General features: G+C 38.5%; 1 protein-coding gene across 2 annotated transcripts; it reads right to left on the bottom strand.

The window, feature by feature from the left end:
* Nucleotides 1-15,315: 15,315 nt before the first annotated feature.
* LOC107827048 (uncharacterized) lies at nucleotides 15,316-24,525 on the bottom strand. 2 transcript variants are annotated; one of them, XR_012706463.1, is made up of 7 exons: nucleotides 24,386-24,525; nucleotides 23,190-23,567; nucleotides 22,722-22,798; nucleotides 22,257-22,617; nucleotides 21,765-21,977; nucleotides 20,077-20,669; nucleotides 15,316-15,795 (listed from the first exon to the last, which is right to left on the bottom strand). XR_012706463.1 is itself a non-coding variant. In XM_075247046.1 (6 exons), exons 2-6 carry the CDS (start codon nucleotides 23,541-23,543, stop codon nucleotides 15,469-15,471), a joined length of 1,332 nt encoding a protein of 443 aa, XP_075103147.1. In that variant the 5' UTR covers nucleotides 23,544-23,567; nucleotides 24,386-24,525; the 3' UTR covers nucleotides 15,316-15,468. The 2 variants fall into 2 exon arrangements, 1 of the variants encoding a protein (XP_075103147.1); XM_075247046.1 differs by lacking the exon at nucleotides 20,077-20,669.
* Nucleotides 24,526-27,018: the final 2,493 nt, after the last annotated feature.

The raw sequence follows: 27,018 nt of genomic DNA, 5'->3' as shown, positions 1-27,018 counted from the left end.
TTCAATCTCTTTGTGCATCATGTCGTGAAAAATGGTGGTCATGGCCCTCATGTAAGTTGCCCCTGCATTCTTTAAACCGAATGGCATGACCCTGTAACAATAGGTACCCCATGGAGTGGTGAAAGCAGTCTTTTCTGTATCACCCTCATCCATTAGAATCTGGTGGTACCCAGCATAGCAATCCACGAACGACTGTATCTCATGCTTTGCGCAATTATCTACAAGAATATGGATGTTCGGCAAAGGAAAATTATCCTTCGGACTTGCTTTGTTCAGGTCTCTGTAGTCAACACAGACTCTAGTTTTTACATCTTTCTTTGGCACGGGCACAACATTTTCCACCCAGGTGGTGTATCGTACGGTTCTGACAACATTGGCACTCAATTGCTTCATTATTTCCTCTTTGATTTTATCACTCATGTCCGTTTTAAATTTTCGCTGCTTCTGTTGGACTGGTAGAAAATCAGGATACGTGGGAAGTTTATGAACCACTAAATCGACGCTTAAACCAGGCATATCATCATAAGACCAGGCAAACACATCTCTATACTCAAATAAAAGTTGAATCAAGGCATCTCTGGTTTTTTGTTCAGTGTGAATGCTTATCTTTGTTTCTCTGACTTCTTCATGACCTCCGATATTAATTGGCTCAGTTTCATTGAGGTTGGGCCTAGGCTTGTTTTCAAATTGTTCCAACTCTCTTTTTATTTCATCAAAAACCTTATCTTCATCATATTCGACCTCTTGATGCATTATTTCGAAATTAGACAGCCTTTTGAGATCTGGGCGTGAATTCCGCATGCATGTCATGTTATTAAAGCCGGCATTAACAAAACTGAAATGGAAATAAAATGGCAGGAATTAGGAAAAGGAAAATATACAAAATTTAACACGAAACTGAACTGCATTTCATTGAATTTGAAAGGATAGAAGGGTTAACATCAAAATAAAACAATCATACTAAGATATTCGGATTACAACCCTGAAAGTAACCCAAAGTACAAAAGAAAGAAGCTGCAAAAGTCAACTACTAAAACTCCTTCTTTGTGGGGAGAGGAGTTGCTTCCCAGTTATTGAGCATAGTTTCTGGGCCAATTAGTTGCATATCGGTACGACTAGTGCCTTCACCCGCCTGGATCATGTTCACTTCAGAAAACATCTGCCTGAGGTCATGGCAAATTTCATTAATGTTTGCATGCGCCGCGGAATTTTGACCATGTTTGAATCATGGCTCGACAAAAGTGTAGAAAATGTGAGGGATAGGTTGCTGCAAGACCCACCCGTGCTTTTTGCAGTGCTTGGCTTTGTCTTTGTTTGCTTGTGTTGGCATGAAGCCTAAACCAAAAGTACCCCTGTTACTGAACGGAGAAATGGGTTCTGAAATTCCTTGCAATGATGCCCCCAAACTTTTTCCTGGCTCATAACCTTGTCTCATCATAAGTGCAACTACCATTACAGATGTGGCAGAGAGACGCGGATGTAGAATGGGTTTTCCTTCCTCAACATGGTCCACAACAACCACTTCGAAAGCCTGATAGACAATGGACTCACATCCTTCCTTGGCCTCAATACATGGGATTAACGGGTCTTTATAAATGGATGACTCGTCTTCTCCGTGAGCAATAATTTCTTGCCTGTTGTGCTCGAATTTGAGCATCTGATGCAAGGTGGATGGCACAGCTCGGGCCGTATGGATCCATGGCCTTCCAAGAAGAAAGTTATAAGAAGTTTTCGTGTCCAATACTTGGAAGACAATTTCAAAATCAACAGGCCCAATCGTCATGGTGAGGTCGATCTCCCCAATGGTATCTCTCGCCGAGCCATCAAAAGCCCGGATGAGAACATTGCTGGGTCGGATCCTGTCTGTATTGATCTTCATGCTTTGCAAGGTAGAGAGAGGGCATACATCTACACTCGAGCCTCCATCAACCATAACTAGCTTCACATAATGCCCCTCGCATTTGACAGTCAAGTGCAAAGCCCTATTGTGACCGGCTCCCTCCGCAGGAAGTTCATCATCAGTAAAGGAAATTCTGTTCACCTCAAAAAATATATTGGCCATCTTCTCTAATTGATTCACAGTGGTATTCTCTGAGACATGTGATTCGTTCAGGATTTTGATTAGTACACGGGCATGCTCTCCTGAGTGTATAAGCAGAGATAACAGAGAGATTTGGGCAGGAGTCTTTCTCAGTTGGTCAATGATTAAGTAATCGTGAACTTTCATCTTTTTCAAAAACTCCTCCGCCTCTTCTTCAGTGACCGGTTTCTTTATTGGCATTTGGCCTTCTCTGATTTGCTTAGCCTTCCTCAACTCTTCTGGAGAATAACACCTTCCTGATCGAGTCAAACCTCCAGTTTCCCCCACTTTTTCTATGATTTCCTTACCTTTGTAGGTTACTACAGTTTTGTTGTAGTTCCAAGGGATGGTTTTCGTATTTGTTATACGGGGTTGTGTGGCAGGCTTGATTATGATCGGCTCTATTATACCCGTCGTACCACCCTGATTCTCCTTTGTGATGGGGTGACCTCCAAGGACGTATAACTTTGGGCTTGGAGCATTGGAGCGAACCTCCAACCTCGAGATTTTTGGAACAAATAAAATTGCCCTTTCTAAGCTCTGGGCACCTTTCACAATCAACGGTGCATCTAGGCTTGGACTTACTTCCAGTTTGGTTCCCTCTTGAATCGTTACCACTGTCATTTCTGCTCGACCAACCAGATTGTATTCATGATCTCGGCCAATCATTCCCACAAAATGAACATCATTGTGTACTGGCAACGGGTTATTGGTCACATTAGGAGGGTCCTCGCCATTCGTGACTACAATCAATTTTTCAACAATGAGTCTTTCTACGGCTCTTTTCAGGGTCCAACAGTCATCAGTGCTATGCCCCGGAGCACCTGAATGATATTCACATCTAGCATTTGCTTGAAATCCATGTGAATCGGGATGCATATGGTGGGGAGCGATGGGTCCAATCATGCCTATCTGCTTCAACTTCTGGAACAGATTAGAGTATGATTCTGCCAATGGAGTAAATTTTTCCACTGGCCTCTGCTCTCGACCATAATCCTGCCTAGGACAAGCGTTGTAGGGTGCCCAAAAATTTTGCTGCTGAGGTCGGGGTAATCTTGGAGCTGGTGCCCGTACCTGTTGATTGGGAGGATGAGCATATGATTGAGCATTAAACACTGTATATTGTGGCGGTCCCACAGAGTACTGAGGAATTGGCGGGGGATAGTAATGTTGAGGGTAGCTGGATTGCCCCTGCTGAATTTGCACATAAGGGTGCGATGCCCCTCTTTGAACTTCCCTGGATCCCGAAGTCATCATGGACCCTTCATCTCTCTTCTTTCTATTTGCCAAACTTCCCAACCCATTTTGGATAGCTTGGGTGGTGGCTTTGAGAGCAGCTTGACTTACAATTCTGCCAGTCTTGAGGCCATTTTCGACCATTTCTCCTATTTTGATCGCTTCTGCAAAAGGTCTACCCATTGCGGACATCATGTTCTGAAAGTAATCAGGCTCTTGGGCCTCCAGAAAAATAGTGATCAACTCGTGGTTATCCATGGGTGGCTTAACTCTAGCTGCTTGCTCCCTCCACTTGATTGCATACTCCCTAAAGCTTTCAGTCGGCTTTTTCTTCATATTGGACAGGGAATTGCGATCCGGCGCAATATCTATGTTGTATTGAAATTGTTTGACGAAGGCTTGGGCCATGTCGTCCCAGACATGCTAGTGAGAGATATCTTGGTCAATGAACCATTCAGAGGCTACCCCCACAAGACTTTCTCCAAAATAAGCCATCAGCAATTCTTCTTTTCCACCTGCACCCCTCAGTTGGTTGCAGTACCTTTTCAAATGGGCGATAGGGTTGCCGTGTCCATCATATTTCTCGAATTTTGGGGTCTTGAACCCTGGTGGCAAATGGATGTGAGGGAACATGCATAAATCACTGAACGAAACACTTTTGTGACCCCCTAATCCTTGTATGTTCTTTATGTTCTGTTCAAGACTTTTCATTTTCCTGGCCATCTCATCCGACTCAACCGTCTTGGTAGGCTTTTCATTTTCCACTGGTGGCTCATATTGAGGAGTCTGATTATATGGAGCCGAGACCCCGAAAGCCATGTTTGGAGAGTAGTATTGGCCATCATAAGCATGAGATGGTGGCTCGTTGATTGGCCTCATCACAGGATGTGGAGGCGGGATTGTGTATGCCGTCGCTCCAGACACGACTAGAGGAGTGTTCCTGACCGGTGCGACTGGAGGTCGCACATTAGAGGTACCAGGAGCAACGTGGAGGCTGTAGTTTGGCACATACCCTGGTGGTAGGATGTGGTCGCTCGTTGCATGGGGCGGTGGTTGAGTAGCCAGGGGTACGGTGGAAGTTCCCTCTGAGGGACCACGGGGTGGAGGCTGACCAGACACCCAAGCTTGATACACATCAGACAATTGCTGTCTCAATTTTTTTATTTCCTCCGACTCCTGTTCAACTGATTGACCCTGGGGGTCGTCACTGATCAACTCGATCTCATCATCGTTGACCATTACTACCGCTCCCTTAGATCTAGTGAAGTAATGATGTGTTGCCAGTTTCACCACAAACCAACCACCTTAAGCTTACTAAATAAGAGACAGCAAACGTGTTAGGGTTAAGCATTTTATATATATGAATCACACATAATGTGCCATGCTCCTATCATTGTCACTATTTCTAACATGCTTTTGGAGGCTTCATGTTTCATTCCAACTTATGAGGTAGCTTCTTATTGACGCTCTTATTTTCTTCTTCTTCTTTTTTTTCCCTACTTACGCCTCATTTTGGTTCCTCATCTTAGAATCATTAAAAACTTTTCACTCACGCCTCATTTTGATCCCTCATCTTAGAATCATTGAAAAATATTTTGATCGAACCTTTTGTGGGTTGCCTATGTATCATGTCGCCGCATGAATCAGATCATTACGTAGTTCAGGGGGAAATAATAACAATTTTTTTTTCAAATTGACTCTAAAGACATAAATATGACTGAAAATGCGACAAATATAAAATTAAAAATACGACAAATGCAAAATGAAACTAAAAACTAATTGACTGCACTTAAACTTTAATCTTCAATGGCATTCTTTCTTAAACTGAAATCATCAATGGTCTGCATCCCTTGGCCTCCACTCTCCCCCCAACATCTCGTACAAATTCTGAAACACTCCCGGCAATTGTGGAACGAGGGCACGTGCCTGTTGACCAACTTTCTCATTGTTTAGATGACGATGATCATCATGGATATATGCTGCTTTCTCTGCCAATTGAAGTACTTGCTCTCTAGCTTGCCCCATATTCATGTGACAATTCTGCAACCATATCTGGGTAGTGTTGAGGGCGTTACCCATCACAGTCTTGCGTCCCTCATTTTCTTTAATCCGGCGGTTTAGCACAGCTCTCTCAATCATCCACTGACGCCGCTCTACCTCAAAATCTACATGTTGATGACTTTTCATTTCTTCCAATTGTGCAAGAAACTGACCCTTTGAACGTATCGAATGGGCCCTTTCTCTTGCAAACTGCTCTCTCTGTTGATCAAACACCAATTGTTGTTGGTGCGCATCCTCTTCAATGATACTCAAGTCTTCTTGCAGCTTATGCATTTCAGCATTTTTATTTGCCTCAACTCTTCTAACTAAACCAATAGTGCTTGCCAATTCTTCTTCTAAGCGGGCCGCCTCATTTTTAGCATACTTTAGATCTTTATCCATGCCCTGTAAGGCCGATTGATAATCTTTCTCAATATTTAAATGAATCTGAGCGACTCCGGCTTGCAGTTGGGCTTGTTGTTTAGATATGGTCATCCGGGAATGCTCCAATTCCTCTTTTAACCTTTCTATAGCTCTTTGATCGTTTCTCCTCCTGTTGGATCCTTCAAGCCTATCTCTAAGAAACGAAGGGTTATGAAACCAGGTAATATATTCAGGGATCACCTCTCCATGATCTCGGTCTTCTACCATATCATTCAACTCCGAGACTTTACTTGCATACCAAATTTTCATAATTTCTTCTTCGTCATGAGGTTGATCTTTACCAAAATCATAACAGAACTTGCTCATATCTCGTGTTGGTGGCACCTCCTGTAGTCGTGCAAATTGGCGCATTACCCGAAGTGGAGCATAAGACTGAACACCATCCAATCCTATGAGTACCAAATAAGAGTGGTATGCAGACTCACAAATGACCTCTTTGGAGGAGAACCAATCGTAGTTCCAAGTGATCCGTTTGGCAGACAGAGTAAGAAGTAGTTCTTTCCAGGCGCCAATCCCCTCTGGTAAGTCACATTTATCAATTCTTTTCTGGTGATCATAAGTATGATTGGGCCATAGCTCACTAAAATTAGTGATCGTAGGATGACGATAGAAATGCTCCAAAAACCATATCTGTAACAAAATGTTGCAACCATCGAAGTTTCGCGCGCCCATTTTACATCTAGTTAAAGCACAAAAAATGCAAGAAAGAATCATAGGAACCAAAGTATAATCACTCCCTTCTGAGGTCAGAGCCTCAACTACACCTGCCAAGCAGATGTCAATGCGTCCCTCTCTTTCCGGGAAAACTACACGCCCCAAAAAAGTGACCATAAATGCAAACCTTCTATGTATCTTCCATGTTTCCTTATCTTTCTTTGATTTCAATTTTCCCACATTCCTTTTGAAATTGCATTCTAGGCCATACAACTGAAACAAAAGACCCAACTTAACCCATTTGCCTCCTAGACCTTCATATTGTCCGTAATTTATGTTTAAAAGCTTCAGAAACCTACCCTCATTCATATTTTTTGGTACTATGGGCCTTTGGCGGCAAAGATTGCGGCCCCACCCCCTGGAAATGGGAGATTTCCTCCAAGGTCGGAGTCATTTCACAGTCGGTAAAACGGAACACATTATTTTCAGGATCCCAATGCGGAATCAAAGCTTCAATCACATCCCTCCTGGGCTTTATTGTAATCATGTGAACCAAATATCCCAAGTATTTCTTTATCTGGTTCCGCTCATATTCCTTAAAATCTCTCCACCAATCCCACAACAATTGTGGTATCTGATCGACAATCAGAAAATCTGGTATCCCTTATGATCTGGGCCTCTTTTCAGACCTACCTCTTTCCCCACTCATGGTATACTTGTCTAACCAGACACGGGGTTAGGCCTTGATCAAATATATTATTAACACACAAAAATTCCGATTTTTCGGGTTTTGACTCCATAAAAGAATATAAATAAATAAATAAAACTCAACTGTGGGACTATAAAAAATATTTTTGGATTTAGTATTTTTTTTTTTGATTTTCTAAGGAAAGAATTGTAAACGGGGAATTAAGGAAAGGAAAATATTTTTAATTTTTTTTTTTTTTAAAAAAAAAATTTGGGCCGGAACCGATGAGGTTTGCCTACGTATCTCACATCCGGTGAGAATCAGACCCGCGTAGTTCGGTGAAAACCGACTATGTACTTCTTCTCTTTTTTTTTTTATATGAAAATTAATCTTTAAGAACCATATGCACTAAACCACATTATTTTTTCTCTCTTCGTTCAACCGATATATGCTAAAGTCGGTCGACAGGTAAGCCTCCCAAATAATGAAACAAGTAGCACATAACATGACATAATGGTCTCCACAAGGTACCTGTCCTAAAACAGAACTTGGCCCATGAGTCGAGCGCTGCTAAGTCAAATGCACATGATGCAAATAAAGCGTAGCCTACTAGGGATATTCATTGCTTGTGGCTTGTTCTTCTAAGTTTGTAAATCCTAAAGGAGATGGTATCTAGACCTGGCTTACCCGGGCGGACAACCCGAGCCGAGGAGCGTCAAGCATTACCAGTAGTAGAACAGCACTGGCTAGCTAACGGCTCTCCCGCCTAAACATGTGTGACTAAATCCTTCACCAGAAGCTGGTAGGCTAACTGGCTTTATCTCAAGACAGAAATTTTGTGATGCTGGTAGGCAAACACAACATAACTAATTATCAGAAGACTCAGTGGGATGCGAGAGAGGATACAATTTATATATACAGTTCAACAATATCAAGACAGTAAAAAATGGACAAGTAGCACATTAGTCCCAAATAAATCACAATATATACAAAAATTAATAAAGCCAAATAAAGTCAATGTACAAGCTCGAATTCTTGAAGTCCCCAGCAGAGTCGTCATAGCTGTCACACCCCTTTTATGCCTCCCCCAAAGATAAATGTGTATTATGGATGGTGGGTTAAAGAGTTTTTCCAATTAAAGTGACAATTTTTTGAAATAGGGATTATTTTATTTACAGAGTCGCCACTCGGAATTGATTTTTGGGTGTTCCAAGTCACCTTTTATTTGAATCCCTAGTCAAAGAAAAGTTTGACTCTATTATTATTGGTCTGCAAAAACAAAGTCCGGGTAAGGAATTTTATTGACCGGGGAGAAGGTGTAAGGCATTCCTCGAGTCCCGTGGTTCTAACACGGTCGCTTTATTGACTACAACTTATCTTGATTTAATTTTGGATAACACTGTAATTTATTAGTTTTCATATTTTATTTATCCGCTTTTAATTATTAAAAAAATAATTATGGAGTTTATTTAAACAAGACGCGGTGTCGCGCACTTGTTATTTTTTGTACACATCGCAAATCATGCTACGTAAAATGTACCCGTCATTCACAACAAGTTTGTTTTAATTATTTGAAGTTATGGTCGAGTCACGTGAAACACACACTCGAATTGGGGATTATGTATCACGACCATGCCACGGGAACCGTAACCATAGTCGTGATGATTTATTATTAATCGCGTTTAAACCATACTAACGGTGTTTATGAGTTGGTTCATTTTTAAGCTGATTTGAAGTTATGAAAAATTATGTGGGTTAACGCGTGAGTTCTATTATAAGGACGTCTGAACTTTAGCATAATAGATTCACTGACTAACCTGTGTCTAAATTATAAATTATACTAGTACTGACCTATGGCCAAAAAGAAAATTACTCAACTGTAATGGTTAAAGGCATCACCAAACAATTCTAAATATATGCTACTACACACTTAGCACAAGTCCTGAAAAACAATACCAAACATCTTTCTTGGAGAAGAATTAAGATAATAGCAATCTGAGTATCAAGGTAATCAAAACCATTTTGACAACAAATGAAACGCTCAGCGCAACACCTTCTGTTTTCAGCAACGCGCTTCTCACTTTTCACTAATGTAACTCAATCATGTAACGACGTACTCTTTTAATAATAAAGACAAACAGAGCAAAAAAATAAAGGAGTAAAACAACAGAATTTTACATACAATTACCATCTTAAAGAAAACTTTTGATTGAATGCAACTATATTGGTTTTTCAACTTAAAAGAAAATGCTTACCCGAAAATATAACACAAAAGATCTGGAAAAGAATAGAGCGAGTCAATTTGGGTCTTGATTTCCTCTATTAATGAACCTGAAGTTGAGAGCTTGTAACTCAATAGACAAGATGAGACAACGACCAAATGAACAACAAATAAACTCAACCAACAGGAAACATCGACCGGAGAACTTCTACGTCGACCTCGACGGACTCGAACTCAATCTTGAAGCTGCTATTTTTGTGCGAAAAGAGGGTGTTCTGGGCCTGTTTTGGGAAGTTTTAGGGGGCCAAAAGAGGGCTGATTTGACAGCAGTTTTGTTAAAGATCTTGGTCTTTGTTTTGGTGTTGTTACCTTTGTTTTTAAGAAAGAGAGATGAGAGCCTGGTCTTGGGGAAAATGAGGGGGGTTTAAGGGGTTATGCGACTGGTTTCCAAAATGGGGGAGGGTTGTGTGATTTAATGGCTGAAAATAGGGTATGGGGTTTGTGAGTGGGGGACAAGCATGGGGGGCAAGGAGTGGGGAACAATGGAGAGTGGAGTAGGGAGCAAAGTGTGGAGGGGACAAGCATGGGGAACAAATGAAAGTGGAGTGGGGACACGCCTGGGAAGATGGGAGCGGAAAATATTCAAGTACGGTAAAAAATTAGGTGCTCACAACCGATATACCACTGCTCACAATAACAATGTTCACAATACCAATATTCACAATACCAATGTTCACAATATCAATGTTCACAATACCAAATTTCGTTGAACAAGATAAAAAATCATAAATAACACCGAAGCAAGTACTCCAGTATTGAAAATCTCACAAAGCGGTGTACGAAATCTGAAGTTATTAATGAGAAATCTTCTCTTGAGGGACTGAATGAAACACCTAAGGATCTTTGATTCTTTACTTTATTTTTCTATTTTATATTTGGGTGTATTGATTTTATTGTTAATTTTCTTTAATATTTTGTTGGTTTTCTGGTAGAGGTATGGTTGATTTTACCGGAAGTGTTGTATGTCTGCTTCAATAATAATCCCTGGCTTATTATTATTATTATTATTATTATTATTATTATTATTATTATTATTATTATTATATGTAAGCTCTCATCAATGCTTTATGTCCTTTACGGGCATTTTTTTATTTATATGATTTTCTTGTTAGTGATTGTATAATTATAACTGGTGAATTGGATGGAGAGAGTCACAATTTATGGATAGACACGTATGCAAAATTATTAGGAAAGTTGTTACGTGGGAATGGATTCCTAGAAGCATGTGATTCACAATATCTTTCTTTCAACTCCTAACAATTCGTGTATCTTTTAATAGTTTTCTTAAACTTACTTTAAAGAGTATTTTATGAAGATTAGTTTATTATTTTGTTTTAATTTTTTTATTATTGTGGGTGTTTTAATTTACAGTAAAAAAAATATTACTTATTCTTAAAGTTGATTCTCTGCTTCACTTCGACAATGGAATTTGAGCATAGGAAATTACTCTCTCCAACTTTGGATGTAGTTAAGAAGCGGGAGTGATTATGGCTTGAAGTACAAGAATCCATCATCTTTAGTTACAAAGAAGGAATGTAAATTATCCCGTTGAGTGAGCAGCTATAGCATTTAGTTCGGTAAGTGTTTCTTTTAGAAGTTTAATTGATAATTTATATTATTTGTTTTTTGCTATTCTTAAAGTCAGTATTTCTACAATTTATTTCTCTACAAATAGTATCTATTATTAGGTTTAGAATTAGTAGTAGGTAGTTATTTGAAGTCTTTATTTGAAATAAGGATTTTCTTTACTATCTGTCTAGAGGAAAAGATAACAAAACTATAAAAAGACCAATCATAAGTAATGATGCAACTTATGATGGAGTAGCTTCATTGCCTATATCTCGATGACTTTTGTTGAGTATGGTTTCTTCCTTTAATGTATTGGTTAACCAAGGTCATTTATCATTTTCATGAACTTAAATATTTTTCTTTAATTTTTATTTTATAATTTAAATATAATTTTAAAATAATTTATCAATGTGATTATTAAAAAGTTTATGTTTATTGATATGGGTACACGCGCAAAGCGCTTACCCAAAGACTTATATATACTCTATACTATATTAAAAATACGAAACTCCTTATCGAAATATCGTTCGCTTTTTTAACCCTTGTTATGTGCATTTTAAGTTGGATATAATTGTAACTGTGATCATCAATAATTTTAATTTTGGAGAAAAATAAAAAACTGCCGTGCATTTAGGGATCGATAGGATTCTTTAAATTTTTCTTTGGTTAGGATTAGGATTTGTAAAGTTAAATTATTAAAACTTGAATAGAACACAACAATTACATATTGGCTAAAAATAGAAATTCAAAAGTTACGACTAGGTCCCAATTTCTGACGACTCAACGTCTCCTATTTTCTTCTGACATCAACTTTGGCACTATATTTTCTATATATCTTCTTTCTAAGCTTGATTTATTTTTTCCTATTGAGTTGGTGAATATTATGTTATTTTCTTGATTTTATGACCAGTAGTCTAAATATATTGATCCAAAGTATCAAACGAAAATTAAGATGTTAAAAATAATAAACTGTCAAGTCTTGAGATTGATTTTGATAGCAGAAAGGTGGTGGAAAGAAAAAGATAGGAAAAAAATAAATTTAAAAAATAGAAGAGATTTCAGTGGGATATTTTGAAATTCACAAATGGGGATATTTTGGAATTCACAAGTGAGGTTGGCTAATTTTTAATGTGAAGCATGTATAGATGACAAATTGGTTCGATGTAGCTGAGATATTCCATTGAATACTAAAGATGGATAATGGATTAGACTTTGATGAGTTCAATCACTATATTAATGTAATACTCATTTTACCATTTAAATGAATATTACGTTTATCTCGACGGCAATTACTATTATTCATAATTCATTCTTACTCTATATTATATATTCTATATTTTTTTCTTGATAGATGCAAAATACACGTGCAACGCACGTACACTAATAGCATGTTTGGCCAAGCTTTTTTTTGGGTGTTTGGCCAAGCTTTTAGATGGAAAAAAGTGCTTTTGAGGAGAAGCAGAAGCAGTTTTTGAGAAGCAGAAAAAAATAGTTTCTTTCCAAAAGCACTTTTCTGAGAAGCACTTTTGAGAAAAATACACTTAGAAGCAGTTTTCAAAAGCTTGGCCAAACACTAATTACTGCTCAAAAGTGTTTTTCAAATTAATTAGTCAAACACAAACTACTTCTCACCAAAAGTTCTTTTTTGAAAAGTACTTTTGCGAAAAGTACTTCTCAAAATAAGCTGATTTTAGAAGCTTGGCCAAACATGTTATAAATTTAGTACTATATTAAAAGCACGAAGGCCCTATCGAAATGTCTTTCGCCTTTTATACCCTTCAAAAGTTAATTTCACATTAGACAAAATAGTAATTTAATTATTTTTCTAATATCTAAGAATAGATATTTAATAATTTTCCTAATATTTAGTACTTCTTTCTATTCTTTTAGGTTTAGGAGACCTTTTTTTTCTCATAATTTGATAACCTACTAAACTTTAAATTCAAAGGGAGACTTCTCTTCGTTCGTTCATTTTAGGTTTAGAAGTCGTTTTCTTTTCCATCATATTTTGGAACCTATTAAACTCTAATAATCTACAGAAACTGCAAGACATATCCGTAAATTATGAATTAATGTTGCAAATATGTATAAGTTGCAGATTGATGGCTTGACACAACAGGTTAGTAGTATTTCATAAAAACTATAATTCCATGATTTATTTTTTGAGATTGATTTATTTAGATAGCAGTTCTTCTTTAATTGCGGTTCATAATTTTCTAACACTATATTCTTCTTTTATGTTGGTGTTTAATCCATATCTATTAATAGAGTTTTGGAGAATTCTGTTGCAATAAAAGGAGCTGGAACAATGACTCCCTTATACTTTAAGACACAGATGTTGAAAAGCAAATATGGGTAGGAAGAAGCAATCAGTTGATATTGTCATGAAAAATAACTTGAAGGATTTCAAACTTTTGGTACCATTCTGAACTATATTTTTCTATCTTTTGGTAGGGTTTAGAACTACTTTAATTCGTTGGTGGCTATATATATTTAACCTTTTAGATTAGATTTCAATTACCACCCTTGATAGCCGGTCGATTGATATATTTTTTTACTAAGGACAAGAGACAAAAGAAATTTTGATCAGAGACTATAGATGAAAAGAAACTTGATAATTTTAATTGTCTTTTATAACACACAAAAACTCGTAAAATGTATATATAGATAAAAATAAATACTTTAAACACTACTGTGATGATTTATAAGAATATTCACATTATATTTGCATGAAATTTTAATAGACACGAGATGACGAGAATTATATTACATTACGATACATTTCTTGTTGGATAAAATAATAATACACATTAATTTTCTACCTTATTTTTTTATGACAATTATTCTATTTCTGTCTAGAAACAATTTAGTTGGGGTTTAAATATTACTAATCCAATTATATTCTACGTATGTTAACTAAAGCTAACAATATGAAATTTCTTTTTATTTTTGTATTCTCTTATTTGAGTTTTGACGGGAATACTTGAAATTCATATTGGTTACTCGAGTAAATAAAATTTCTAAGTGCGACATTAATTAGAATACTTTTGCGTTACGCAATTTTTTCTTTTATTAAGTTGGCTAAATATGATTAATATTCTTTATTTTCAAAAGCTTGTGCTTTTTAAATTTTTATTTTATAACTCAATCAGATGGTTTATTATATTTGTATAATTTTTAAAATTTTATATTTATTGATATAAAGTACACGCGCAACGCGCGTACCCTAAAACTAGTAGTTATATAAAGATGTAAATCATAGTAGTGAAAATATTCGTGATACACTATGTATATAGGTGTAGAAGATTCATCAAATACCTATAAATAATATATCAACCTTATATACAACAGTGTATAAGAGGTGTTTATACATTATTATACAAATGAATCCTATCAAGGGAGCTTCACGTGTTCTTCTTCTTCCTTGGGCATCCTCTGAAATTTAACTCAAATCAAGCTTAAACCTACTACAAATCAATTCAAATTTAAGTTTTGAACTTCTCTTGATGATTCCAATCAATTGGGACAACACCCAATCCAAACAACTACCAAATCGAAAAACTCAATTTCTGAAATCGAAGTTTCGAACCACCTTTAATGGTGACTTTTATTTTTCAAAATTTTAATCAACCATTGGGATTAAAATTACATGTGGAATGAGAATAAGAACGAGACAATGCCAACACCTTCTTTCTAATTTGATGATCCAACAACCTACTAAGTGAAACTCTTTAGAGCATGACAATAAACAGAGATTTCCCCATTCCAATGGAGGAAGTGATCTTCATATGACTCCAAAAAACTAATTCTTTTACGTATTTTTTTTCTTCTTCACCCAAATAGTGGTTATCAACTTTGAATCTGGAAGAAGAATTGGAGAATAACAATGGTAGAAAAATTTTAGGGTGCAAAGTCGTGACACGGAAAAAAGAACAAAGAGAAAAAAAATAATTAAAAGAGGGTGGGCTAACTGGTAAAAAATAATTTTCAAGTAATGTACAACCTAGGCTACACTAGGTAAGAGCTTCAAACGTGGGTCATTTTCTGACGGGTTGGGCCAAGAGATAAGAAGCGTAATTCTCCCTTTTTTTTATAACTGGAAATCCCTTCTAACTTGAAACTCGATGGACAATGAACTCACTTCAATCATCATCCTCGTACTTCATTGAGATAATATATTCACAGGTGAAATAAGAAACAGATAATACATTTATGTTCTTAGTGCAGATATCATGCATACATCTGCATTGCTAAGTGCTAACTTCAGTCAAATGCAAGATGCTAGGCAGTAGCTGTTTAGTCCAGTTAAAATGCATAACTGTGTAATCAAAATGCGAAAATATATTAACTAGCCGCGTACCTCAGCATGGAAATTACATTTACAAGGAAAAGACATAATATACTCCTATGAATTATATTCTTAGTGCAGATATTATACATCTGTACTGCTAACTTCAGTCAGATGCCGCGTGTTAGTCAGTCGAGCTGTTTAGTCCAGTCAAAAGGCTCCCAAACTCGGGAAAAACTTGCCACAGCTTGTATTTGTGTCTCCATTGATTCATGCTGCCGACGCTGATGCATGTCCTTAGGCGGCTTCAGCATCCCTCTTATAACGTTGATGCCAAAACTGCTGCTGAACTGTTTTTCGTCATCGATTACATGAACAAACCCCTTGTTTAGGCCAAATTCGACATGGAAATAGGGAAAATCTTTTGGGATTGAAGCCCGCAACCCCTTTGCACTTGTATCTATGAGCTTCTTAGCATTATGTTGACTCCATTCGTCTTCTGCTTCATCAATCGCCTATAGTGAACAAAGTTGTTAGAAGCAAGTGTAAAAAAGAATATATCACCTCAAATAGACATAGCAACATAGATAGGACATGGAGGAGGCAAAGAACAAACACACAATCACTCTCATGCACAACCATGAATATATCTAACAGTCAACGTATATCTCATACTTGCAAGGGAAGACAACTGAACAACTTGATTCTAAACACAGTGACCAGTCTATTTAAGGGACAACAGGACAATTAAGTGTTCTCTCTCCAAGAAATAAATGGAGAAAATTAGAATTCGAATAAGCCTTGTACGTCCTAAAATAAAGTAACAGATAGAAAAAGAAATTCCCGAATACATGATGTTTAGAGAATATGTGATTCTTTACCAGATTATCCAAACTTCAAAGTAACTAAATTATAAAAGAATGATTCAAAACATCTTTTCAAATAAAATTCCTAATTATCACCCCCCCCCCCCAAGCCACCCACCCGTGTCCTTCCTTACTCCACCTCAATATCCATGCATGGGAATATCTGCGAGTCAATTCCTAGAACCTGTTAAGGGATGAGGAACAAACATGAGGAAACTAATTCACTTGTGAACAGCCCACCTAGTTGGTATGGTTAAACCCCAACCCTTCTTTTTAATATACTAGGTGAAGGGTGCAAAACCATTCTGGCGAAAACTGAAGCAAGCATTTGTATTTCCAAACCAACAGCTTAACCAACAAAGCATTTCTATATAAGATTACAACAGAAATAAATGGATTCAAAAGCAATAACAACAACAACAACAACAACCCAGTATAATCCCACAAGTGGGGTCTGGTGAGGATAGAGTGCACGCATACCTTACCCCTACCCCCAGAGGGGTAGAGGCTGTTTCCGAAAGACCCTCGGCTCGAGAAGAAAAAAAATAAACAATAGACAATAGGTCAGTGACAACAATAGAAGATAAAAAATATTAACAGCATCGTAAAAAATAGAAAAATAGATGTAAAAGCAATAACTATAAACAACAATACTACCATAGAAAATAGTGAGGAAACTACATAAACCACTAACAACCCACAGCGAAACAACAACAGGCCAGCCCCGCCCCCGGAACAACCCTAACATACAACCCTAATGCTCGACCTCCACCCCTTCCTATCCAGAGCCATGCCCTCGTAGATTTGAAGTCGCGCCATGTCTTGCCTGATCACCTCACCCCAATACTTCTTAGGTTGTCCTCTACCTCTCCTCGTACCTGCCAATGCTAACGTCTCACACCTCCTAACAGGGGCATCTATGCTTCTCCTCCGCACGTGTCCGAACCATCTAAGCCTCACTTCCCGCATCTTGTCGTCCATCGGAGCCACGCCCACCTTCTCCCGAATATCTACATTCCTAATCTTATTCAGCCTAGTGTGCCCGCACATCCATCTCAACATCCTCATTTCTGACACTTTCATCTTCTGGGTATGGGAATTCTTGGCTGCCCAACACTCAGCCCCATACAACATGGTCAGTCTAACCACCGCTCTATAGAACTTGCCTTTGAGTTTCGGTGGCACTTTCTTGTCACACAGGACTCCAGGTGCTAACCTCCATTTCATCCACCCCACTCTTATACGGTGCGTGACATCCCCGTCTATCTCCCCATCTCCCTGAATAATTGATCCAAGGTACTTGAAACTCCCTCTCTTATGGATGACTTTAGAGTCAAGCCTCACATCCATGTCCGCTTCTCCCGACTCATCGCTGAACTTACACTCCAGATATTCTGTCTTAGTCCTACTCAACTTGAAACCTTTAACCTCAAGGGTCTGTCTCCAAATCTCCAACCTCTCATTAACGCCACTTCGCGTCTCATCAATCAATCAGTACTATATCATCAGCGAACAACATACACCATGGCACCTCCCCTTGAATATGGTGTGTTAGCGCATCCATCACCAGGGCAAATAAGAACGGGCTGAGCGCAGACCCTAGGTGCAACCCCATAACAACCGGAAAGTGCTCCGAGTCACCTCCCACAGTCCTAACCCGAGTCTTAGCTCCCTCATTCATGTCCTTTAATACCCTAATGTAAGCTACCGGCACACCTTTCCCCTCCAGGCATCTCCAAAGAACCTCCCTAGGAACCTTGTCATACGCTTTCTCTAGGTCAATAAACACCATGTGCAAATCCTTTTTCCTATCCTTGTACTGTTCCACCAACCTCCTGATAAGGTGGACAGCTTCCGTAGTGGACCGACCCGGCATGAATCCGAATTGGTTGTCGGATATAGACACTGCCCTCCTCACCCTTCCTTCCACCACCCTCTCCCAAACTTTCATGGTATGACTTAGTAACTTGATGCCCCTATAGTTGTTACAATTCTGGATGTCACCTTTGTTCTTGAACATCGGTATCATCGTACTCCACCTCCATTCATCTGGCATCCTCTTCGTCCTGAAGATAACATTAAATAGCGCGGTCAACCATTCCAAGCCTGCTCTACCCACACACCTCCACAATTCCACCGGAATTTCGTCCGCCCCGGTCGCTCGGCTCCTACTCATCTTGTGCATAGCTCCCACGACCTCCTCAACCTTAATACGCCTACAATACCTAAAGTCTTGGTGACTCCCGGAGTGACCCAATTCTCCTAGCACAATGTCTTTGTCCCCTTCTTCATTCATAAGCCGATAGAAGTAATCCTGCCATCTCCGCTTAATCTGGGCATCTTTCGTCAATACTCTACCTTCCTCGTCCTTGATGCACCTCACTTGATCCAGGTCACGAGCCTTCCTCTCTCTAGCCTTGGCCAGCCGAAATAGCTTCTTCTCCCCTCCTTTGTCCCCCAACTCCTCGTACAGATGACCAAACGTTGCATCCTTAGCCTCCGTGACCGCTAACTTCGCCTCTTTCCTGGCTTCCTTATATCTTCCTCTATTCACTCTCCTCTCTTCCTCGTTTGTGCTCTTCACTAACCTAAGATACGCTGCTTTCTTTACTTCCACTTTACCTTAGACCACATCATTCCACCACCAGTCGCCTTGGTGCCCGCCATAGTAACCCTTCGAGACCCCTAGTACCTCTCTCGCCGCCTTTCTTATACAGTCTGATGTAGCTGTCCACATCTCGCTAGCATCCCCGCTACTCCTCCAGGCTCCCATAGCCATCAACCTCCCCTCCAACTCATGAGCTTTATTCCTCGTCAAGGCTCCTCACCTGATCCTCGGTTGACCCTGGACAAACCTCTTCTTCCTCAATAATATACCGACGTCCATCACCAAGAGCCTATGTTGTGTTGCGAGAGTCTCACTCGGGATAACCTTGCAATCTACACACAGCCGCCTATCACATCTCCTGAGGAGGAGGTAATCAATCTGAGTCTTAGCCACCGTACTCCGGAAAGTAACCAAATGCTCCTCCCTCTTCGGAAAACTAGAGTTCGCGATCACCAACTCAAAAGCTCTAGCAAAATCCAACAGTGAGGTACCTCCTCCGTTCCTATCCCCAAAGCCGAAGCCACCATGCACCCCGCCATATCCATCAGCAGACGATTCTATATGCCCATTGAAATCCCCTCCTATGAATAACTTCTCCGCAAGCGGCACGCCACGCACCATCTCGTCCAGCCCCTCCCAGAAGCTTCTTTTAACCTCCTCATCTAAGCCCGTTTGCGGCGCATATGCGCTAATAACATTCAGAGTGATCCCACCAACTACTAACTTAATCGCCATTAATCTATCGTTCACCCTCCTGACCTTTACCACCGACTCTCTAAGTTCCCTATCCACCAAAATACCCACTCTGTTCTTACCACCCGCCTCCCGAGTACCATAGTTTATACTCGTCCGCATTCCTCGCCCTCGACCCTACCCACCTAGTCTCCTGAACACAAGCTATATTGATCTTCCTCTTCTGGAGAATCTTCGCCAGCTCTATAGACTTACCCGTCAATGTCCCTATGTTCCACGATCCAATTCTCAACCTATAGGCTCCCTTGGTCTCCTTACCCCCTTTTGGCCCCGTCACTTCCCCTATCTCCTGCCTTCTCCCCCGCCCACCCCGAGGACATGTCCTTACTCCACCATTACAGACCCCAGCCACTGAACGAATGGTAACCTAGGGAAAACGCTAACACAAACAGCAACGGTCCAACTCTAAGCAAAAAGTAGTATCTACTGGCGCTCTACTAGAATGACTAAACTAGAACGTACCAATACGGCAACAGTATACGAGTATAACTAACACGAGAGGAATAGTCTAACTAACACAAGAGGAGGGCAAATAAAGAGCGGGAGGTACCAACTCCCGAGAATAGAACCTGGAGTGCCGACTTGACGTACACCCGAGACTGCGGAGTCCCTTAGTAAATCTCGCCGACCTGCTCATCTACGTTTGCGCGTGCGTCCCGCCCGTCTCCAAGTATCGCAACAAAACAACCTGAAAAACACTCAAACACCACGGGCCAACAAGAATGGGGGGAGGGGTGGCAGGGCAGTCACTGTACTGATGTGACATAGGGAGTCTGGGGTGGTCTGCCTTGGAGGCGCCGGACCGGACTACTGTCACCGGTCTGCAGTCGCCGGAGAAGAAGAAGATGCAGAAGCTAGGGTTCTGACTCTAAGGAAATAGAAGAAACAGGGGAGAAGGAGAGAAGGATAGGGGGAGAAGAGAGAATATAGAGAGAGAAGGGGGCTAGGACTGGAAAAAGAGAAGAAAAGAGAGTGGTCGGCGGCGGCACAGTCGCCGGAAATGCCACTGCTAGGGCTTTGAGAAGAAGACGAAGAGAAGAAAAAAGAAAAAAAGGGGACGAAGAGGTGGTCGGGGAGAGAAGGGAAAAAGAAAAAGAGGAGAGAGGGTGCTTACCTGGCCACTGGTTGTCGTCAGCGCCGGAAATGGATTCAAAAGCCATATCTCCAATTTGCATCACAGACCATGTCGGAAAATTACAGAGGCTATTTTAGCATCAATCATGACTTCAGACTAAATTAATGTACGTTTAAGTGAAAGTGCAATAAGAATCACTATTTGTTTACTAAAGTAGGATCACTATGGCTCTCCTAAGTGTAAACAGACAAGGGGAGAAGCTATCAACAGATATAGCAGACGTTAGAGGAAGTGAACTATTTGTGCATGGGGTTCGTAGTGCCAATTGTAGATATTATGGAGCATTCAAAACACCATATATTAGTTTTGGAGGGAGCTAGAGTGGGAGAAGAGTCCATGGGACTTAAAGTACATTTGTGACTTATAATTGTAGCAGTTTGATGCCTCTATTAATTGGTGAAATTCATCTTATGATATATTTAATTTTCTATAGCATGCATAATTATAGGTGATAGCATGCAGCAATTGTTGTGTCTCTAGTTGATAGCCTTAGGGTGGAGCGACATGCTTTTCTCAAGTGGCATTAATTAGGAGATCATGGGAAACTAATTCATTGAGCAGAACTCTTGGTGCTGTATAACTAATAAAAGAAAAAAAGACTGAATACATCACAAGATGTAGTAATATCTCAACAGACCAAGGGAAATGACAATTGAAACTTAAATACTACTGTATCATAAAATAGAATTTTATATTTCGCTTATTCCAACCAAAATTCCAATTATATTTGACGAAAAGCCCAGTTATTAACCCCTTGATATCATATTTAGAAAAGACTATGTTCCAACAATAATATCAATAACTCAGCAAGAGAGTAGAAAACTAGACAGACAACTTCCGGCTCACTCCAGACCAAAAGGTGATATCAATAATCCCACTAGTGGGGTCTGGGGAGGGTAGTGTGTACGCAGACCTTACCCCTACCATGAGATAGAGAGGCTGTTTCCAATAGACCCTCGGCATCCTTCCCTCCAAGAACTCCCCACTTTGCTCTTGGGGTGACTCGAACTCATAACCTCTTGGTTGGAAGTGGAGGTTGCTTACCATCAGAGCAACCCCTCTTGTGATAGACAGTTGCTCAAAAATAAAATAATGGCTGACGTAAAGGATAGGTTCACAAACCTTCTTAAAGAACAGGGGTGCCTGCTTTGCAACTTGCCGGGTCAAAGGAATGCATTCTACCAAACAATGGCGCCTTTGCTGGGCCAAACCCATCACAGTTTCAAGAAACACAAGATCCTTCTCCTGCTTTGCAAACATCATAACAAGGCATTTCTTGAAGTTCCGAATCTCCTCCCAGACATTATCATCTAAAGATCGTGTAGCTGATTCATGCTGTTCAGAGAAGGCAGGGGTCATTTACAACAAAAGCAGCAGAGAGAGCCATATGACAAAACTGCACAGCAATAATGTTCAGAAGTATCTAAAGAACAACATATACTTTCTAGTGACAAAAATAACTTCCATGAAAAAAGGTAGACAAATCGGGAGTTCAGCGCTGCTTATAGGACATCCTAGCCCTGGAGAACTAGCACATTAAAGACATCCTGGCCTACAAGAATGAACACAAAAGATAAAAATATAGATATATCATCAGAGAAGAATCAAAGTTACCTGTATAGTCAAGATGCAGCAATGACCAGGAACAATTGGCTGCCACATTGGCAATGATAAGTAAGTGAAATTAGCGATGGTAACCACCAGGTGCTTTGGTCTTGTTGGATTCTCAAAGCAAAATTGGCATCTCTCCTGCTGAGTCAAAATGTGCCTTGCATGATTACTTATGGCAGCTAATTTATGATTCTCCACACCCGCTTTCTTCTGGATCTTTCTCCTTGGCTCATCATCATAATCATATTCATCAGCCTGACAATATGCACTGTACTGTTTGTTTTGCACTATCTTCTGAGCAAGATGCACATCAGCATCCTCGCTTTTCTTCTTTTGCCAAGCAGATAGAGCATGCATAACATATCTAGACAAAGCAAAAGAGCCATAAATTTAACATGCTGGCGAGCATTGAGACAAGAACATCCAATTCAAGGCAAGCTTAATTTACAAATTCAGTTTCAAATTTACCTTGTGCTCCTATCAATCGGTTGTCTGCTTGACACATCATCAGCATTTTGCTTCATTTTCGCAGCCTCTTCTTCGTTCTGGATAAAGAAACAGAAACTCTAAGTTTGATATGGTTGTGGAAGCTCAAGCAATCATTCTCAAGACTAAGCCTCATTAAGTCTTCTATAACGTTCTAAAAAAACAACCAAAAGAAAAAGGTCATCTTTCCGTAGTTTACTTAGCTTAGAAGTCAACTGCCAACAGAGATAACTTCTTTAATTTGTCATCAATTCCAGTAAGCAGCAAAGAAAGCAAGAAGTTAAGGTCTGATCAATGCCATAAATTTCAAAAGAATATATACTAGCCAAGAATAAGATCTAGAGAACATGAAATATTTTGGCACCTACAATCAAGTTGATAAAACAGATAACACTTTACAGATAAGACTATGCTTTTGACTATCAAAAGAAAATGGAATATATTGCTTACCAAAAGTTTGTATGCTTCGTCATGCAACCCTTTCATGCGAAGCTGCAGCACTTTTGCAGCTAACTTATTTGAAGTCAAAGCTGGTTTGATGGTTGTTGCATCTTCACTTGCATTCTTGGACACTGGTGGATCTGGTTTTGATTGCAAGATTCCTTCTAACTTTGACTTGGAAGAATCATTAACATTGCTCGAGTCCTTCTTTTGATGCATAAATTCCCGCATCAAACTTCCATCACTGGAAAATGTATTCGCAATAGTTGGTCCAGCAGCGGTGAGCCCAATATCCATGCTCGATTTATTTTGAACTTTCCCTTTACCCCATGACGAGGAATCTTCAAGCTTAGGCATTTGCATTTTAAAATGGCAAGGGGATGAGTCCTGCAAGCACTTTTTTTGTGAGACTTCTAAGACTAGTGAAATAGACCACATAGCCATTGAAAAATTACTTTTCCTTTTGAATTCAAAAAAGAACAACTCAAGTAATAAAAATCAGTTTCATAGATATCAGACTACTCGGATCACATTAAAACAATATACAAACAGTAATGATGGAACTCATTAACTTGTCTTTTGGTGACAATAGAAAACACTAGGTGAATGCTAGTGGGAAATTTTCTTTAATTTGTTCAAGTAGCGAAATACTTATTAAGTAGCGAAAGTACCTTTGGTGGAGGGGGTTCAATCGAATCCCCATCAACGGAAAATTGCGCTGTGCAAAAAGGGTTAAAACAATTTTTTTTATATGTATATAAACTATTGAATCCCCTTGACATAGGTTCATATATCAGGTGTAACATTTTTGCATTTTTGGGAATCTTTTTACTCAAATTCCTGGCTGTACTAAATGATAGTGCAGGAGTAATACGCAAAGAGCATTTTTTGATAATGAAGAAGTTTAATTAATATTCAATAGATATTATTCATTACCTACGTACACATGTCTTGTGTTGAGAATTAACAAAGAAATTAATAGCAATCTAACAAAAAAGGCTATACGCACAAATAGAAACTAAACTATGCAGAACAAATCACCAGAGGCAAGAAGCTACAATAGACAACCCAATAAACTACAGCAGAATTAAGCACAAAATAGCATACACAGAATATAGCTCGCACAAAATAGATAATTGTAGCAGAAATTTAGCCAAAACGCAAGGAAATAAAGCGATGAGAAACGGAGAAAGACAAAATCAAACCTCGGGCCTGGATATGTGACAGAGCGGGCGATGGAGATTGATCGATCAAAAACCCTAAAGCATTAAGGCATTTTTGGGACTCGCTCAGGCTCGCCCTCGGTGCCCTGCAAAATGCTCTGGGCTCATTTATGGGGTTTAGTTGTGTGAGGGCTTAGTTATGTGAGGGCTTGCGCACAAGCGTTCAATCGTGCGCCCTAAACACGCCTAACGCTTAGCGTTCGGGGCCCGCTTAACAGTTCTAACACAAATCACATGTCAAATTTCCTAATTAATATCGTTGACCTTTAAAATTCTTTAACAAATTAATGATAAAAGCTCTATTCATCGATAGAAATATGAAGATTAAGCATAACTCTAATAATGAGATATAGTATTGCGAATTTATATCTTCACTTGTTATTGGTGGTGTCTTAGTTCATTTGTCCCTCCTTGTTATACACTTTTATTAATTTGATATCTTAAACTAATTTGTATTTATTCATAAAGGAGTAATATTTTAATTATCGTACTAATAAGACTTTATTAATTATTTACTTTTAGGAAGGTAAAATGTGGAGTTTGATCTTTTTTTTAAAAGAAATTATAAGTTTTAAATTATTTGAAATTTAAAGACGTTATACGTGATTTATATGCATTAGTTATACTTAAGAATCATGCTAGATATTTTTTTCTATGAGTTTCTTTAATTTTCTTTTAATTTTTAACTTTTAATTTATATTTTATATTTTTTTTGTTAATATGTTATTTTATTAATTTACAAATTAAAATTTTTAAAGATCCATGGGGCTTACGTCCCCCCCTCCAGACTTACGCCTCCCCATATCAAGTAAAACGCCCCACCTCAAGCTCATCCTTTTTGTTCATCCATATAGAAAACTTTATTCTTTTAGACTCAAATTACTTGTGCTTGTAAGTAACGTATAATAGATTGTTTTGATTAGTTTTTTATAGGGATGGAGCACACATATATATAGTTTTCTTCAATTTTTATGCAATTTTACTTGTTTATAAATATTTACTGTCATTATATTATTTTATAAAATATTAAAAATTAAATACCTATGGGGCTTACGCCTCGTTGAGGCATATGTAAAAAGCCTCGCCTTACGCCCCACGCCTTTTAAAACACTGATATATAGTCGACCTCTTTCCGATTCCCAAAAGGTTTTAATGTTTACCAATTAACATATAGCATTTCCTAAATCCCAACTTTTCTATTTTAGGAACGTTTATTGTCTGAAACTATATGATGACATGATTTGTTATTTTGTTTGGGTTTTCCACCTAGAGTCTCGTATTTGCAAACAGCTTGTTTGGATGGTTGTTTTGAATGTTTGATAATGTATATTATAGTATTGTATTGTTTTGTAGTTGATGTATATAATGTTTGGATGAATTATCTTATTTGATTTCATTTTATTATGTCATACGCCAATAATATGAATAAGAATAAACTCGCAGTATAAAGAAAAAGTAAGGTACGAGGTAATATTATCATATAAAAAGTTAAGGTTAAAAATAAAATGAGATTATTTAATAATAAAAAAGGGCAAGATGAGAGAAGAAATAAGATAACAATGCGAACACACAAAATCGGCCGTTTCATAAGGTGACACTTTTCGTCATTACGTAACAACAAATTTAGTGATACGATACAATAAAATTTAAGTAAAAAATCAAAACAAACATTGTATTTAAAATAACAATATGATACAATACAACATGTAACAACCATCCAAACAAGCTGGGCTTTGATAAAAAAGCTTAATATTTTTTTTTTTTGAATTTTTCACCTGAAGTCTTTGGGCTCCTATTAATTCAGACTTGTATCAGAAAGTTCTATTTTGGTAGATCAAATGCTTCATACCAAAGGTGATTACATTTTGATGGCTCAAATCTGAAAAGTCTCATAAAGTTTAGAGGGGTATTTTATCATTTCACCATAATTTTCTGTGATCTACCCTTGTCGAAAAACGCTTAACTTTGAATCTGATTTAATTTAGTGTGTTAGTGCTGATTTTGTCGCATCTAATATTTCTTTTAAGTGTTACCTTAGATTATTCATTTTCGGAAGAATCTATCAAGAAACATACTCATATTTATTAATAGGAGCAAGTCATTTTGATTCTACCATATGGTTGGTTCTATAAGTATAGTTACCTTATGTATGCAATTTATCTTTTCTCATAAGCAGAATTTGAATATGTTATGCAAGAATTTATGTAATTTTGTACGTGTTACAAAACATAAATAAAAATATATGCATTAATAATACGTAGATTAAAATAACAAAAAAAGTTAGACAAAACAAAAAGGTTTTAAAATAGAATCAGTCCGTTTCGGAGCAGAAGAGCCGTTTTCAAGTACAGTCGTCGCTACTGGACGGCGAAATGGATTTTGGAAGTGGACTCTAGGGGTCCTACTAATTGAGTTAAGGAAGCAAACTGTATCAATCTCAATTGCTTTCTAGATCGTTCTGCAACACGTTTTGCCTCTTATCTCTCAAATTATAGGCATTGAAGCGATCGAGAGAAAGTAAGAAAACTATTGCACACGCCCCCCATTCGCCCGATTCCGTAACTATTCCAAAAATGGAAAGTTCGACACAATTGGGATTTTTTTTTGGAAATTGG

Source organism: Nicotiana tabacum, chromosome 24 (genome assembly GCF_000715075.1).
Source record: "Nicotiana tabacum cultivar K326 chromosome 24, ASM71507v2, whole genome shotgun sequence".
NCBI lineage: Eukaryota > Viridiplantae > Streptophyta > Magnoliopsida > Solanales > Solanaceae > Nicotiana > Nicotiana tabacum.
Note: the sequence above shows the minus strand (reverse complement) of the source record. Positions and strands in the feature narration are given on the sequence as shown.

Excerpts from the sequence above, each read along its gene's own strand:
- LOC107827048 (XM_075247046.1), bottom strand. The coding sequence starts at position 23,543 with ATGCAAATGCCTAAGCTTGAAGATTCCTCGTCATGGGGTAAAGGGAAA. Across the intron at positions 22,799-23,189 it reads ACGAAGCATACAAACTTTTG|AACGAAGAAGAGGCTGCGAA; the intron begins GTAAGCAATATA and ends TTCTTTATCCAG. Across the intron at positions 22,618-22,721 it reads CCGATTGATAGGAGCACAAG|ATATGTTATGCATGCTCTAT; the intron begins GTAAATTTGAAA and ends TGCTTTGTCTAG.